Source organism: Neophocaena asiaeorientalis, unplaced genomic scaffold (assembly GCF_003031525.2).
Source record: "Neophocaena asiaeorientalis asiaeorientalis breed wild unplaced genomic scaffold, Neophocaena_asiaeorientalis_V1.1 scaffold497, whole genome shotgun sequence".
Lineage (NCBI taxonomy): Eukaryota > Metazoa > Chordata > Mammalia > Artiodactyla > Phocoenidae > Neophocaena > Neophocaena asiaeorientalis.
The window spans coordinates 1444464-1460055 of record NW_020174568.1 but is presented as its reverse complement, the minus strand read 5'-3'; the positions used below and the strand labels follow the sequence as shown (position 1 = coordinate 1460055).

The following is a 15592-nucleotide window of genomic DNA, read 5'->3' as shown; positions in this document are numbered from 1 at the left end:
CAACCCACACAGGACCGACCACCTCAGGGCCCTCTTGCTGTGCGGGGAGGGTCATTCTTGCCCATCGCTGACCAGCTCCAACCTCAAGTTTGGTCTCCGAGGCAGCCTCCCAACCCCGTCCCCCGGGGACCGCAGCCCGTCAGCAGCCCCTCAGGTAGACGTCAGAACTGCTTCTCCTCGTCAGGACTCGGAGCTTCTGGCAGACTGAGAACATGTGACACCCACACAGAACGCGCCCCCCGACCCTCCCCAGGCCACTGACATCCCGAGGCCTTCCCCCCTCACCGAGCTTCTGCACCTGCGGGAGGGACCCAGCTCCTCAGACCTGCCCCTGCGGCTGCCGTGTGGATGCTGCGGAGCCAGGAAGGCGGGGATGTCCCTTTCTGCCCAGAGACTCCGGGTCTCCTGCTCGCTGGGCACGCCTGCCCCCAGGAAGGGACAGCCCCGGAGCCAGGGAGACAGCACCCAGGCACACGGCTCCCCTCAAGCAAGTGAGGGGCCCTCCCTGCTCGCTGACAAGGAGTGGGCAGGCGGTGCCCGCCGACCACCTGAGCCCAGGCCCGGCTGGGGGCGCGGACATGGCCTGCGATCTCGGGGGTTTCCTTGGGGTGGGGGGACAGGCGTCAGGCAGGTCGTTACAGACACGGGGTCCCGGCAAGAGCAGGGCTGCAGAGCACACGACAGGCGCCGAGACTGGGTGTGGCTAGAGGGGCTCCTTGAGCACCCAGTGAAGGGAGGAGGAGGAGAAAGCAAGGTTGGAAGCAGAGGCTGGAGCACCAGGGGCAGGGGGAGCCCCGGGAGCCCCCCGAGCCAGCTGTGGATCCTGGGTGGCACCTGGAGGCCAAAGACACACCTGGTAGGGAGGGCACCAGCCCACATCTCCGCCGAGGACGGTCAGTCATGGATCGGCGGTCAGGGTGATGAGAGGGAGACAGGGGGTCTGGATGCGCAGGAGGCCGTGGGTAAGGAGAGTAAGAGCAGGGGTAAAAGCGGCCACCCCCGACCCAGAGCTCACCAGGGACCAGGCTCTGCTCTGAGCACTTCGCCGGGAATAACTCATTTACTCCGCAGAAACGCCTGTAGGCAGATGCTGCTTTCTCTCACCACTTCACAAAATGAGGAAACCCCGGCCCAAGGCAGGAGGTGCGTGGCTCACAGTCACCCAGCCGGCCAGTGCCCCAGGCTGGCCATGAACCCGGCAGCCCATGCTGGGGGCCGTGTATATCCCCACCACCCCGTCCCCAGGGGAGGCGCCAGCGAGTGACCGTGAGCCCAGGGCTCTAAGCAGCACAGAGTCACCACTTCACAGGCCTGCGGCCTCACAGCCAGCAGGGCAGGCGGTCAGTCCTCTCGCTTCTCTCTGACTCTGACGCAGGGGACCCAGGACCGTCTTCCGTCTCTAGTTCCCTGTCCCTTGCCAAGGAAGGCAACGTATTCGCAGGTTCCGGGGATTAGGACGTGCACACGGTGGGCGTTACTCCCCCTCTACCTACACGACTAGTGGGTTCAGGGGCTGAAGGGCGTGAAGGAAGGGGATGAGCGAGTTTCCGGCCTCCGCGACTGGCTAGACAGAGATGCCGTGAGAAGGGATGGAGCACGAGACCTGGGGGAGGCCGACCAGGGGCTCAGAGGGGGCACGACCTGGACGTGTACGTTCGAGGGTCAGCACCGGGCTGATGTGCCCTCAGCTCTCAGCGTGCGACCCTGGACAGGTTATGCCATCGAGCCGTGGACTTCTGCCCCAACCACGGTCGAGTGACAGGGACTGGATTTACCCTCCACCCGAACACCAGACAAAACATGAATCCCTGGTTCCCGAGACTTTGGAAATCACGCAGTGAAGACACAGGCCCTGGAGGGATGAGGAGATGGGGCCATCGCGGCCCCCAGCTTCTAGGTTAGCTGGAATATTAGACACAGTAATTTAAAGCTCTGAGCAAGCCCTCAGGAAATGCTGGCATCATTCTTTCTGCAGCCACAGGAGGTGAAGATTCGGCCGCAAGAAAGGGCAGATAGAGGAGATGGCTGACCCGAGACTCCGTCTGCAGACCGACACAGCCCCATACGACCTGGGAGAAGGACCTGCACAGGTGGGTGTGGAGGGCTGGGGGAGCACAGCAAACGGGATGGCGTGAGGGAATTGGACACCTAGGTTTAGCCTGTTTCTGTAAAACGATAGGTACATTTACATGGAGAAATTTACACACAAATGATAATGCTTTTACTTAGGGAGCTGGGATTTGAGTTCGTATTTTTAAAATTCTGTATGTTCAAATTTTCCATCGTTTTACTATCAGCAGTGGTTTTCCACTACATTTTCAAAGTAAGATACACAGAACGACAGAGTTCAACTACCTGAGGTCTGTTTCAAGATCAAGCTATGGCTGAGGTGACCCCATGTTTACTGGATTCTACACAAGCCGCCTTTGTGGGGGGCCAGGAGGGGACAGGAGAGGACCGTAAGGGGACCCTGATGATCGGCCATTCTGCTGACAGACCCGGCACTGCTGGCCACGGTGGGGCCTAAGGGCCTTAGCCGGGCGGCAGGGCCCACGCGACTGGCTTGGACGGAGCCAGACCCGTGACCCTGCTCTTGTCAAAGGGCCTCCTGTCCAAATAAGCTCTCCTGAAACAGCCAACCAGCCAAAGGCACCACACGGGAAGCCCCATGACCCGGCTGGGGGCTGCTGAGTCCCACCGTGCCTGGAAGGTGGCCCGCCGGGGGTCTCTGCACCCTGCTGCCTGCCGGCCACTCAGGCCGTAGTTCAACAGGAGGCGACATGTGCAGAGGAGGCTGGTGCCTGCCTCCAGGGCAGAGGGAGAGGCTGGCCATGGCTGTGGGCCTCCAGACCCCCACCCGTCAACTCCGCGCGACACGTGTTTGGGGCAGCAGGCCTGTGGTGCTCCCCCAGCGCTGGGGCAACGAGGCTGCCCTACAGGAGCCACGGGGAGCAGCTTCACCAGGAGCCTGGCCCTCAGCTGAAACCTGACACACGAAGGCCACAAAGCAAGAAAGTGGAATTTCACGGCCAGACCCTCCATTAGAGCTGGATCGGGGGCATGAGAGGCCACACCTGTGACAACCCTTTTTTCCCAAGGTCAAGGTCGAGATGGAGACCATCTAAAATTCCACCCACTGAGCCCGGGGCTCTGACTTTTCCCCCCTGCGCAGTGCGGAGCCCAGATGAAGGCCCTTTGGGACGTTGTGCCCGGTGGTGGGAGCCCGGGCTGTGACTCCCCGGTGGGGCCAGCCATCCTCCTCTGGGTCCCGTCTTCATCTCTGTTCCTGTCGATGGAAGGTGGAGGGGTGTCCCCCGCCGGCAGCTGAGCTGTGACCCCGCCGGCAGCTGAGCTGTGAACAGCCGAGGACACAGACCCAGCAGAGCAGGACGCGGCTGCTGAGATGGCGGTCCCTCCAGGAGCCCAGGAGGCAGCTGTGTGCTGACCCTCAGGGGTATCATGGCACGGGGGGCCTCCTCTCAGGATTAAGGGCTCGCAAGCACCAGGCGTTGCAGGGGGCTCCACGTTGTAGCAGTCCAGCCCTGGGAGGACGGCGCTGACCGGAGGCACGGCCACACCCTAACGCACGGCTCCTAGGACACACGGGGTGGGACGAGAAGTCTGTCTGAGGTCGTTCGGTGCAGCACCAGGTTGTCTCGTGCCCCACGCCCTCTGGCTGCAACGTGGAACAGGCTTCCCGCCAGGACTGGGGCCTGTTTCCTCCCGGCTGAGGGCCCCGAGGCTGATTCTGCTCTGATTTTTAATGGCTTACTTTTAAATGGCTCTGGGCCTTAAGGGATTAGTGAAGGCTTCGCAGGAGAGAGGGAATCGGGCAAGGAGGAAGGAAGGGAGGTGAGGGCTCCAGCTGCTTTTGGACAGAAATAACTGGGACCACAGCCTGGGGACAGACCCTTCCTGCACCCTGGCGACACCCCGCCCCTCCCCCCGGGCCTGGTGCAGCCCCATGCACGCGGGGTCCCGACGTGGGAAGGTGGTCCACCGTGATGAGGTGGAATTCCTTTCAGCTGACTCGCAATGGACGCGTGCTGGGGCTCAGCCCAGAAGTCGAGCACGGCCCAACCCGGGGGAGCCACCAACAGTGTGAGGATGCCAGTGGCTCAGTCCTTGGGGTCACTGAGCCCATGGAGTGGGCGACTCCAGTGATCCCTTAGGCCTCGTTCAGCAACAGCCCACAGGCATTGGACAGGAGTCTATGCTGAGCGCCCCCGGACCCTGATTCTAAACCGTCAGGTCGCTAGCAGATGCCAGAGGCTCCACTGCTGCCCTTGCCGGGGCCGCTGAGCAGTAGCTGCGAACCAGGCCTTTTATTTCCCACTGGGATTTAAAAAAGGGAAAAGGGTCTGCGGGTTGGCAAGCTGCACCCCCGCTAAAAGAGGGCTCCAAGTTGCCTTCCTTGACACAGAGCGAGACCCTAGGAAGAAACCCCTCACTTTAACTTTTCACACGTGTCCAGAAAGCACTGTCCTCACCCTAAAAAGGAGCCGTGAAACGGGCACGTTTCATTCAGCGCACGCCACCACTCCGCGACACGGGGTGAACATCAGGCTCTTAGGGACGCGCTTCCCAAAGACAGCTTCAGAGTAAAATGTTTACAGCCCGACTCTTTGCTTGGTTTCAAAAAGAACACCCAACAGCCAGCAGGGCCAGGGGTTTGGGCGGGGAGGACGGTGGGCGGGGCCTGGGCTGGCAGCTGGAGGTCGGAGGCCAAGGAACCTGGAGGAGACGGTCTGTCCTGGAGAGGGAGCCGGTCGCTCTGTGCCGACAGAACATCCCCGGTTCTGTCCATCAGCCCCAGGAAGCTGGCTGGCCACCTGAGGCAGAGGCAACCAGGAGGCCAAGCTCACCTCAGGTGGCCCGACCGGCCCACAAACTACTGACTCAGCCCTGAGCTTCTGAGTCCAGGTCCGCTCGGCGGTCGACAGACTCCTCCGAGGTCACATCTGGCCGTGCTGTCCCTGCTTTTGTAAATAAGGTTTTCTTGGCACCCAGCTGCTCTTGCCCACGCGGCAGCAGTCCAGCACGCTGAGAAGTCGGCCGACCCGCCTGAGGTGTCGTCTGCAGTGAGAGGACAAGCCTCTGGCCTCTGCCCTCATCCCACGGGGCCAGCAGCGGGGACAAACGGCCACAGCTGTGCCAAAAGCGGGACAGGCTGACCTGCTCAGTGCAGGGGTGAAAATCGCAAAGCGCTAACGTGTTGGGGGCTGGGGGAGGCAGTTACAGGCTACTTCTCACCCATCGGGCATCGCGAGGTTCGACTCTGAACCAACAGGTGGAGCCTTTTTCCACCAAAAACAGTCACAGGCGGGGGGCTTCCCTGGTGGCGCAGTGGTTGAGAGTCCGCCTGCCGATGCAGGGGACACGGGTTCGTGCCCCGGTCCAAGAAGATCCCACATGCCACGGAGCGGCTGGGCCCGTGAGCCATGGCCGCTGAGCCTGCGCGTCCGGAGCCTGTGCTCCGCAGCGGGAGAGGCCACAGCAGTGAGAGGCCCGCGTACCGCAAAAAAAAAAAAAAAAAAGTCACAGGCGGTCTCCTCGCTCTGCTTCCCCACACACGAGTCCACCTGCTTGGTGGTCTTTGTTCACAGGAAGGTGCCAGTAGCTAGTGTAGACCACCCCCCACTTCCACGTGTGTCCACAGACGAAAGCATCATCCCTGGCTTTGCACAAAATGCATGACTTTCACATCCCAGTGACCTGTCTCCTGCCTTCAAACAGAAGGTGCCTCCTATGGAGAGGTAGGACTCAAGAGCCCGCAGCCCCATTCAGCGTGTCTGTCATCCATCCATGTATCCGCGAGCCCCCGTGTGGAGGGCCCCTGCGGGCACTGAGGGTCCGAGCACAGCTTCCGTCTCGGCCGAGCTCCCAGGCCGCCGGCCAGTGGTGGCCATGGTCAGGCTACGGCTGCAGGGCCTGGGTGTGCAGCCGCGCCCATACCGTGGTCCACATGGTGGGCCTGGGAGGGGCAGGGCTGGGCGAGAGGAGCGGGGAGGTGGGGAGGGTCCTGAGCATCCTCATCCATGAGCCATGAGCCTCTGCAGCAGGGCCTGAAGGAGACATGGAGTCCCACAGGAGGCCTTGCCTCCTTCCAGAGCAGGCCCACCCCCCAGCGGCTGCAGCCTTTCCCTGTGCCGTTCCACGCACTCCCTGCCCCGAGCAGTGTCCTTGTCGCCTGGTGGGCCAGCTGGTCCCAGGGGCTGGGGTCCAACAAGGGTCCTCCTGCATCTGCCCGGGCTGCTCCTTTAGCCAAGAGCTCGCCAAACGAGAGGGAGGACGGAGGGGCCGGCAGCTCACCAGGCCCAGGGGCCCGTCCCTCAGCCGCTGGCGATGGCCGGCGCCCAGCAGTCCCTGCCCTTAACGTCGCAGCAGAACAGACAAGGTCGGCAGCTGACGTGGTGGACGAGAAGCCCGGGCCGGGCAGCCAGTGTTCTCATTCCTGCAGCCAGCGAGTCGGGACAGCACTGCCCACGTCTGCAGGGAAAGCTCTTCTTGTACAACGTCCTCAAGGATGAGACGGTTTAGTTGTCTCGTGCTTGCTTGGTACTTTTTTTTTTATTTTGCTCCGGACAAGGCACAGAATTACCTTTGTAACTTTCTGAAAATGCTCGACACAAGCCCAGGCTCCCCACGGGCAGTGCGCGCAGGAGCCTGGAGGTGGGCTGACAGCGGGGAGCCCGGCGCGTCGGTGCCCGCACTCCCCGCTTAGAGCCTGTCCCGGGCCGACACAAGAAGAGGTGGCGAGAGGGGCTGCAGGCCACCCCATACACAGGCGGATGCGTTGAAAGACGCCCGGAAGCTTCCAGGAGGGCTCTTCCAATTCACTCCTCAGACGCTAGAGAAATGCTCCCTTTTGATGTTCTCGCTGCTGAATTTCAAACACTCCCCTCCTCACTGATTTTAAAGCACATCTTTCTGATCTCAAGAGCTTCTGTTGGCTTATTTGAAGCTGGCCTGTAAGTCGTGGTCTCTCTGAAGCTGAGAAACACCGAGTCTGGTGAGAGCCTGCTGGGTGCAGGCCCCACCCACGGCCGTCCACGGACGGCGGGCACAGAGATGCCGGTTTCGGCTTCCGTGGGTCACCTCTGCTCTCCGAGGTTGCCGGCCTCTGCGTCGAGCAGTTAAAGCTTACAGACAATACGGAGCCTCCAGGGAAATGGTGCCGTGGGCTGTTCCCAAACACCTGGGCTCCCCCTGGGTGCCCTGGACCCCACTCCACCCCCATCCCCACTGAGCAGAGCCAGACTGGGAGGACTTGCTTTGGCCACTGAACATCTCCACGCGGGAGCCTGTAGGGGCCAGTGCACTGGCGGCCACACGCCACCCCTGCCACGGCGGTGGGTACACTGCCGCCCGGGACTGGGCCATCGGCCCTGCACAAGGCCAGGTGGTCAGAATTTTAGCGGCCCTGAGTCACGTGGTCTCTTCACAACCACCAGCCCCGCTGTTGTGGCCTGAGAACAGCTGGGCAGACGACATGCAAGTCAGCATGTGTGGCTCTGCCCCAGCAAGGCTCCTATCTACCGAACAGGTGGCAGGTGGGCTCGGCCCACGCAGCTGCAGGTGTCGGGGTGAGGGCCCAGCACCCCCCGCCTGTGGCGGACGCGCGGTGTGCGCGGGAAGCAGGCCTGGAGGATTGGAGCTGCCCGTTCCGGGGCATAACCGGCCACGCTGCCCGGCCCAGGAGCTCCTTGCACCCCCTGGGGCTTCCCAGGCAGCAGGGGTAGGGGGGCGACCTGGGTCACCTGATGACAGGTCGCTCTGAGCTGTGGGCAATCACCTCCTTTGACCCCCGACCTCAGCAAGCAGACATCTGGACCCTGCGCGGTGGAGCTGGCCTAGACAGCCTCTTTCCCCGTCCCTCCCGCTAACCCTCTCTCCCCAGCAGCAAGGTGACCGCGGTGCTCCGCTGCTCATAAGGGCCTCGGCCGAGCCTGGACTTCTCCGCACGGCAGGGAGGAATGATTCGTCAGGGTCGAGTGTGAGCACAGCGGGCATCGGAGGCCCAGCCCGACCTCGCTCCCCTGGGAGCCCCGCTGCCTGTGGTGGACACACGGCGTGCAGGAGCGAGCTGGCCGCCTCACAGCTGCACCCTCTCGGCAGCCGGCAGTGTGGGCCCTGAGCCCGTGGGAGCCATCACGGAGGGGGGCGTCAACTGGCATCCCTGGAGCCACGGTGTTTCATGCTCAGACTATTCAGAATGCAGCATGGCTGACTCGGGTCCCATGGCCACCCGAGGAGGGACGGCTGGGTGCGGGGTCAGGAGACAGGACATGGCACACAGGGTGGACGACACCCCGTCCCTGCCCAGGACCTCCGAGTCCAGGGGTCGAGGAGAAGGCCATGAATACTAGCGACAAAAGCAACACAGTCCACGATGGATGCAGGGGAAAGCCCTGCAGGCCAAGGATTAGGTCGGCGGGTGCGAGAGGGCCACAGGCCTTTCGTGTGCGTGGGCGCGTGTCTGTGCCGCAAGGGGGAGGGGGAGGGGGCGGGGAGGGGCAGGAACAGCCGCGGGGGGAGGGGGAGCCAGGCCAGCACGGGCGCACAGGTGCAGGATCTCTGCGGATGGCACAGGGGAGACCGGTGGAGATGCTGGAAAGACGGCAGGGTGGTGGCCGAAGTCTGAAGGGCTCCTCAGGCCACGCTAAGGTGCTCAGAGCTCCTGGGAGGCAACGGGCACCTCCAGGAGCACCCAGGTGAAGGGCAGCGTTACCGCAGGGCGCGAGGGGCCGCCAGAGGCAGGCAGCTGGAGTCTGAGGATGCAGACCCAGAAGGTGGCGCCGGCGGTGGGGGCAGAGGGGGCGGGGCTGGCCTCTGGGTCCCACCCGTGACCACCGACCTACGCTGGTACCTGCCGTTCGCAGCCCTGGTGGCTGGCCCTCAACTCACAGGCGCTCAGCACCACCCCTCCTGTCTCCCGACAGCTGAATTAGACAGGGCCACAGCCAGGTTGCAAACTGCTTCCCTTGACCTCGGCACCCTTTCTGACGACGCTCACTAAAGCCCTGAGCCTGGTCTCAACTTTCACTTCAAGTGTCACTGCGGGAAAATGGGTCCCAGGGCCCGGTCATCTCATTCGTGGCTCCCACACTTCGCCTCTTGACTGACCGGCCTGTCATGCGGCAAGCAGGACCAGCGTGGACGCGGCAACAGCCTGGCTCCAGGGCTGCCTGGTCTGGCTGGCTGAGAGCAAGGTGACCCCTTTGCTTCCCCGGTGGACGGAACCAGTGCCCCGTCCCACAGAGGAGGGCTCTGTACACACATGGTCACTTCTGGTTCTGTCCACAGGGAGCACGTCAGCCAGTGTCACGAGATGCTGAAGACACAGCAGCACTGACCCCGGCCTTTCTCCCGAGTCAGAGGGCTGAGGCAGGCTGGGACGGGACCTTGAGAGGCCGAGTCACAGGCACTTGAGAAGCACCTCACATCCCCCTCGGCTGTCTGAATGCTGGTTGAGACCAAGACACACCTCCCACCAGGGCTTCAGGGGCCGTAGGGTGGGGACCCCAAAAGGCACTGTTGCCTGGCCTCCCTCACACCCACCCAGGGACCAGGGACGGGGAGCAAGCGGAGCCGAAGAGGAAGCCCTGGCCCCAGCGACGTTACCTGGGTGGGTGCACTGCGGGACAGGTGCGCCAGGTCCCCTATCCTGGCTGCGGCCCGTGGGTCACTGGAGCTGATCAGCACGGGGGCGCTGATCTCCATGGAGCGCCTGTGGCTGGCGGCCTGTGTGGACCTGTGCGTCACGCTGAGCGCCGTGAAGGAGTGTCGCTTCTTGGCATTCTTCTTACTGTCCACACGCCGCTGGAAGGCGCTGACCGCCCCCGTGCTGCCTGAAGTGGGACCCGGGGCCGCGCTGGCCCCCACACCGGGGTCAGAGGGCATGAAGGTGAGGCAGCCGGACGCTGAGGCCGGGCCCAGCCTGTCCATCTCCATCAGCTGCTTGGCGGCATCGTTGAGCTAAGGAAAGAGGGGAGAGGCAGGCGTCAGTGGACAGTAGCCGCACCCCATGTCCAGCCTTTTGCTCGCGCCTCAAAGCCACCAGAGTGTTCAAGCTGCCAGACCCTTCCAACAGCACATCCAGTACGAACAGTGCGGAGAAAACACAGCGAAGGCCAGGGTGGCACCTGGACATTCTACTGAAAAGGTGTGTTTCCAGGGGCTGCTCCCTTCTCCCCACTTTGGCCGAGCGGGGCTGCCTGGGAAACACCCAGAGGGGGTGCCTAGGGTGGGAGCGGCCCCCATGTGCTCCCCACCTCGTGTACCAGCAGGACGCAGCTTCCCCGGCACGTGGCCACCCTAGGCTGACCAGACTTCCAGTGGAGAGGCCTCAGGCTGCCAGCAGAGCCCTGCCTGCAAGGTTCGGGGAGGGGGCAGAACAAGGGCCCTCCTGGAACAAGACACACCCGTAGACCAGGTGGGGACGGTGGGGTCCAAGGAAAGCATGAGCAGGGGCCAGGGCGTGAGCTCAGTGCTGGCGCTGGGTCACCGTCCCAGGTGCCAGTGTGAAGGGTTTGAAGCCTTTGCGGGGCGGGGGCGGTGCTGGAAGGACACACTGGATCCTGACGGGAGTAGGAGAGGAAGTGTGTGCACCAAGGGAGCCTTCAAGGGCACGAGGTCCCTGCAGGCAGGTGAAGGCCACATGGTGCTGGCTGTGGATCTGCAGGGCGCCTGGTGCAGGCGCTGTGCCACGTCCTCCCATCAGCCTGGAGCCGTGGGCCAGGCCAGGAAGGGTCCCTCGGCCCTGCAGGTCCTCCCTTATATACCGGCCGGGATTTGCGGCTGGCAGCATCTCGATGAGTTAAAACCAAACAAAAGCAGCAGCGCTGGATCTGCGCAGCAAGAGGGAGGGAAGCTGTGTCCAGAGGCCAAGCCGATCACAGGCGCTGGGGGCGCAGCCGCCTTCAGACGGCTCAGGCACAGGCTGTGAGCATTTCCACTACAAACTCCTGTCCTTCACGGGGGTTTGAAAAACTCACTCCAGGCCCCAAACCGCGTGATCTAAGTCCAGGCTTAGCCCTGAAACGCTGCCTCCAATCAGGCTCAGCGGCCTCGCTCTGCTTTAAGGCTTTAATCGTTTGCCCCATCAGCAGTGCTGCTCGGAGAGCAAGCCGGTGCCCAACCCCTCCCTCGCAGCCTTCGGGGGCCCTCTGACCCCCGGGGGCCAGCCTCCTCCACCCCCTGGTGTGCGCCCACTTGCAGCGCCAACGGAAGAGCAGAAGCAGGAAGCGCCAGGCATGATGCCTTTGCTTATGGGCACCAGAACCCGGTCTAGACCTGCTTGCACGTGGCAGATTTCTGTACAGAAATAAGGGCACCGATGACACCCCCGGGCTCAGATGATCCCATTCGTCCCCAAAGCAGCAGCCCTGGAGTCCCTCACTCAGTCCCCGGGGACCCTGCTGCGTCAGTATCAGAAACCGCAATTGCAGAATCAGGAAACCCAGGCACGGACCGGCAGTGTGTGCGCGCGCCCAGACCTGGGCAGGCAGGTCACCAGACCACTGGTTCCGTCCAGAGGGCTCTAGACTGAACGGAACCTTTAAAACAGGAGGAAGACTGGGAAGCCAGGCACAAGGGAAGACGTCAGGGATAAGAGCGATCGGTGGGACGCGCCCGGCGGTTTTCAAGAAAAACAACGGGGAACAGGCGCGCACGCCCACCGCTCCGCCCTGACCCGGGGGGAGGACTGTGGTCCCCACACATCCGCACAGGAGCAGCGGGCCGTGACCGCGCCCCGGGGAGCGATGTGTGTCCTCCCTTCCCGGGACTCAGGGGTTGGAGGACAGGGCTCAGACGTAGGGACAGCACGTGTCTCTGAGCCCCGCCGCCCGTTCTGGTCAGATCCAGCTGCACTTCAGTGGGCGCTGCCACCCGGGAGCCTTTCAAGACGCAGATTCTGGCTCAGCAGGCCTGGGGTGGTGCCCATATCTCTGCATTTCTACAGCCCCCAGAGACCCTGCCACTCTCAGGAGAGCCGGCTTCAGAGTGGAAGCCCCCGCCCCGTGAAGCATCCACGTGACCTGGACGGCGGCTCTGCTGGCGCTTCCTTTAATCCACTTCTCCCACCGGGGGCTGAGGACAGCACAGGTCGTCACGGTGGCAGGCGGCTGTTACTCCTCAGAGCTTCACAAACTCAGCGGCTGGCGAGGAACGGTCTTCGCCTGCCCGAAGCTTCTGTGAGGAGACACTGCAGGAGCCCCCCTTCGCTGGCAGGGGCAGGCAGGCGGCTGATGGGCATTTGGATCAGTGCTTCTTGGGTGTAAAACACTCTGCTTTTCACCAACTAAACCGTCTGAGGGGTGGTGAGAATGGAGCCCCAGCTCCCCTCCCCCCTCCCAAAGGCTGCATCCGGGGCACAGCGGGAGCCCCCAGCACCAAGGCTCTTGACAGCTGGCCGGGCTGGTCCCCCAGCACCAAGGCTCTTGACAGCTGGCCGGGCTGGTCGAGCGCAGGTGGCCGCTGATGACCACCAGCCAAGCACGGGGGACCGAGAGCCGCTGTCCCCCCAAAGTCTCGTGTGGCCCTTGCGCCAACTGAGCAGGTCCCAGGCGGCAGGACCACGGCTCACGCCTCTCTTCTCCGTCTCACCGGACACACCACAGCTCCCCTCACGCACGGCATGGGGGTGCTTATCCAGCCCTGCGGCATCTTCAGGGTAAAAACAACGTATCCAGTGAGGTATACCTGTGCCTTTGGCAGTTGGAGGGGTTGGGTTCATTTTGGAGATTCAAATGTGTCTTTAAAAATCAGACCTTTTTTTGGCACGAAAATTAGGTCACGCAAATTCTCACACTGGGAGGCCAGCTACAGCTACCGAGGTTCGGGCGGGGAGGTTCTGTTCCCCCCCTTTTGTTACGAGCGTGTGCCGGTGACCTCGCGGGCCTGCTAGCAGCCCCAGCCTGTGTTTAGCGGGACGGCGAACGCGAGACGTCTGTTAACACCAGGTGCAAGGCTGTCCCCACCCACTGGAGGGTGTGTCCTACACCTGCTGTGGGACAGGCCCCCACGCGGGAGGAGGTTCCCATCCTGCAAGTTAACATTTCACACGGTGGGCAGCAAGGCTGGGGGCCCTGAGAGTGTGGTGGAATCACAGGACAACCGCCCCTGGCTGCTGCCCCACCACCAGCGCAGCCAGCTGCCTCCCCGCCAAGCCCCCGCCGCCCCCTGCGTTCCCACTCGAGCCTGCTCTGTCCCCAAGTGCCTGAGGTGACGAACGAGCCTGCAGTTCTGCTGCCAAGGTGCACAGGCGAACTGAGGCCGCCCTCCGGTACCTGAGGTTAAATGAGAAACATCCATCCACCAAGGTCAACGCAGGCCAACACCAGAGCTGCACACAACTGCCTCGTCTTGCGGGAAAAGGCTGATTAGAGGCAAGGATTTGGGGAGAGGTGATGTCTAAAAACGGAAGCGGGGAGGGGCAAATGGCATTCACTTCAGCCCCCATCACCCCGGGCTGGACAAAGCCCACCTCTGCCAGCCGCCAGGTGCTCCCCATGAGGGGGGCACCGCCGTCCACCAGCCCGCGGCCCAGCTGTCCTGCCAACGCGGCCCTGCTCCGAGGCGCCCCCTCCTCCTGGGCTCACCCCGCCTGCGGGAACGAGGCCGCCCTCTTCGCCCTGAGCCCCTCCGCAGGGTGCGTCTGAAAGCCGAGGGCCCCGGACTGGACGTTCCAAGGTTCCTGAAGGACCTGTGGTAATTTCCCCTGAAGGTGAACTTAAAGGAGACAAAGGCTGTTTTCCAGCAAAAGAGGGTGGCACAGGGCACCACTGCCTGTGCACACTCTAGGGAACCGAGGGGGGCGAGGTCCCCAGGGGCGCGTGGCTGGGGGCTGCCTGGGCGCTTGCAGGGCACTTCTGACCAAGGTGACCAGTCCCACAGGGCCCTTTTGCCTTCAGGAGGCCACGGAAGTCCTTACTGAGGAAGGAGGGGCCTGCTGACACCTGGGGAGGGGACAGGAGGCGGAAGCCCTGGATGTCCAAGGAGGAATAGCAGACAGAGGGGCTGGAGAGACACGTGGTTGGGAACGGGGACCGGGGGTCAGCGGGGCCAGGGCCCGGCTCTCCTCTGTGTGGGCGGAGGGCTTGGAGGACTCCAGCGGGAGGACCCCGACTTCTGTCAATTTCCCAACGATGTCATTGGAAAATTCTCACAATTTAATGAAGAAAGCAACAGAAATACTGATGCAGCACCATCCCAAATTCGTTCACAATATATGTAAATTCGCACACAGAGAAGAACGCAGGAAGCAACAGCACGCTCGCAACGTTTCTATTCATTCTCCTCCTACACGTGTATTTTATTCATATTTACTGGTAGGATTATGGTGACTGATTTTCCTCTTCACACTTTTCTGAATTTCCCTGTTTTGAACAACAGCCAGGTGTATCAGGAAGTCATTAAAAACAAAACGTGCAGATTAGTCTGGGACAGCTTCCGACATATGGTGAGACTTCCGGGGCCGCGGGAGCACCATGTTTTTTCCACTCCGTACAAAGCCTGAGGTGCCGTAAAAGACCTTGCTGCTCCCCAGGTTAGACGCAGTGGCTTTGGGAGCTAAGGTTTCACGGCGGATCTGACAAAGGTTTCCTCCCCGTCGGTGGCTTGGTTAGGAGCCCAGCTGGGGGGTCTCTACGGGGAGCACAGGGCTCATCCCTGGCACCACACTCCCACCCCACAAGGGTGTCTGAGAGCTCAGAGGTGGACAAGAACCTACCAGCCAAAGCGGGAGGAAGGCTGAGAGAGGTGGGCCCGGGCAGGGACGGCAACCCTGTCCACCCCCCACCCTGAATGCTCGCCTGTGAATGCTCGGGGGTGGGGCAGGACGCCCCTGTGGGTCTGTCTTCTTAAGCAGGAGGAGCTCAGCCCTGGGGGGTCCCCTCCCTGCTCCCAGCTGGCTCAGGGCAGCAGTTCTAGACAAGGGGGCCAAGCCCTTGGGCGGGAGGCCCAGGTCTATGCTTGAGGGCGAGGCGCTAGCGAGCTCCACAGCCTCCGGATCTGACCCATGTTCCTCCACTGAGATTTGTTGGTAATAAAGTTAGCACTTAAATTTCCATCTCTTAGACGTTCATCTTTCTCTCAGCTGGATCTGAGAACAGGGTGTGAAGACTTCTCTGGGGACTTCCCTGGCGGTCCAGTGGTTAGGGCTCTGCAGTTCCACTGCAGGGCCTGGGTCTGATTCCTGGTTGGGGAACTAAGATCCCACAGAAGAAGAGGACTTCTATAACTAAAACCTCAGGGGCAACTCAATAAACTGTCCCGCAAACTTACATGTTTAAGAACATATTAACATAGGAACAGTGCTGCAAATTCAGCAATAAGAAGTCCTAACAGGAACAGATTTCAAACACACATTCATCCCCCTTTAAATACAAAGGTTTACAGAAGCGTGAGTTAACCCCCGCGGATCATTTTTCTGTACCCGGTCTTGAGCCGAGCCTCAGCCATCAGCTCCCGCGTGGGGAGCTGGGCGTCACGGCCCAGCCTTCCGATCTGAATCTGCACCCCCTGCCCGGTGACTGCAGGCGGCCGGTACAGCCCCCTGAGAGCCCAGGCTGGCTGCTCTGGCCTGGCC

The 15592-nt window shown here is 62.2% G+C and overlaps 1 protein-coding gene across 1 annotated transcript in view; it reads right to left on the bottom strand.

Moving 5' to 3' along the window:
* The window catches only part of SH3RF3 (SH3 domain containing ring finger 3), a 201272-nt gene that overhangs the window by 57508 nt on the left and 128172 nt on the right, over positions 1–15592 (bottom strand). Inside the window, exons 5-6 of the mRNA XM_024757983.1 lie at positions 9625–9978; positions 6514–6519 (exon numbers count right to left, since the gene is read on the bottom strand). Coding sequence (XP_024613751.1) covers positions 6514–6519; positions 9625–9978 — 360 coding nt within the window. The remainder of the gene's footprint in view (positions 1–6513; positions 6520–9624; positions 9979–15592) is intronic.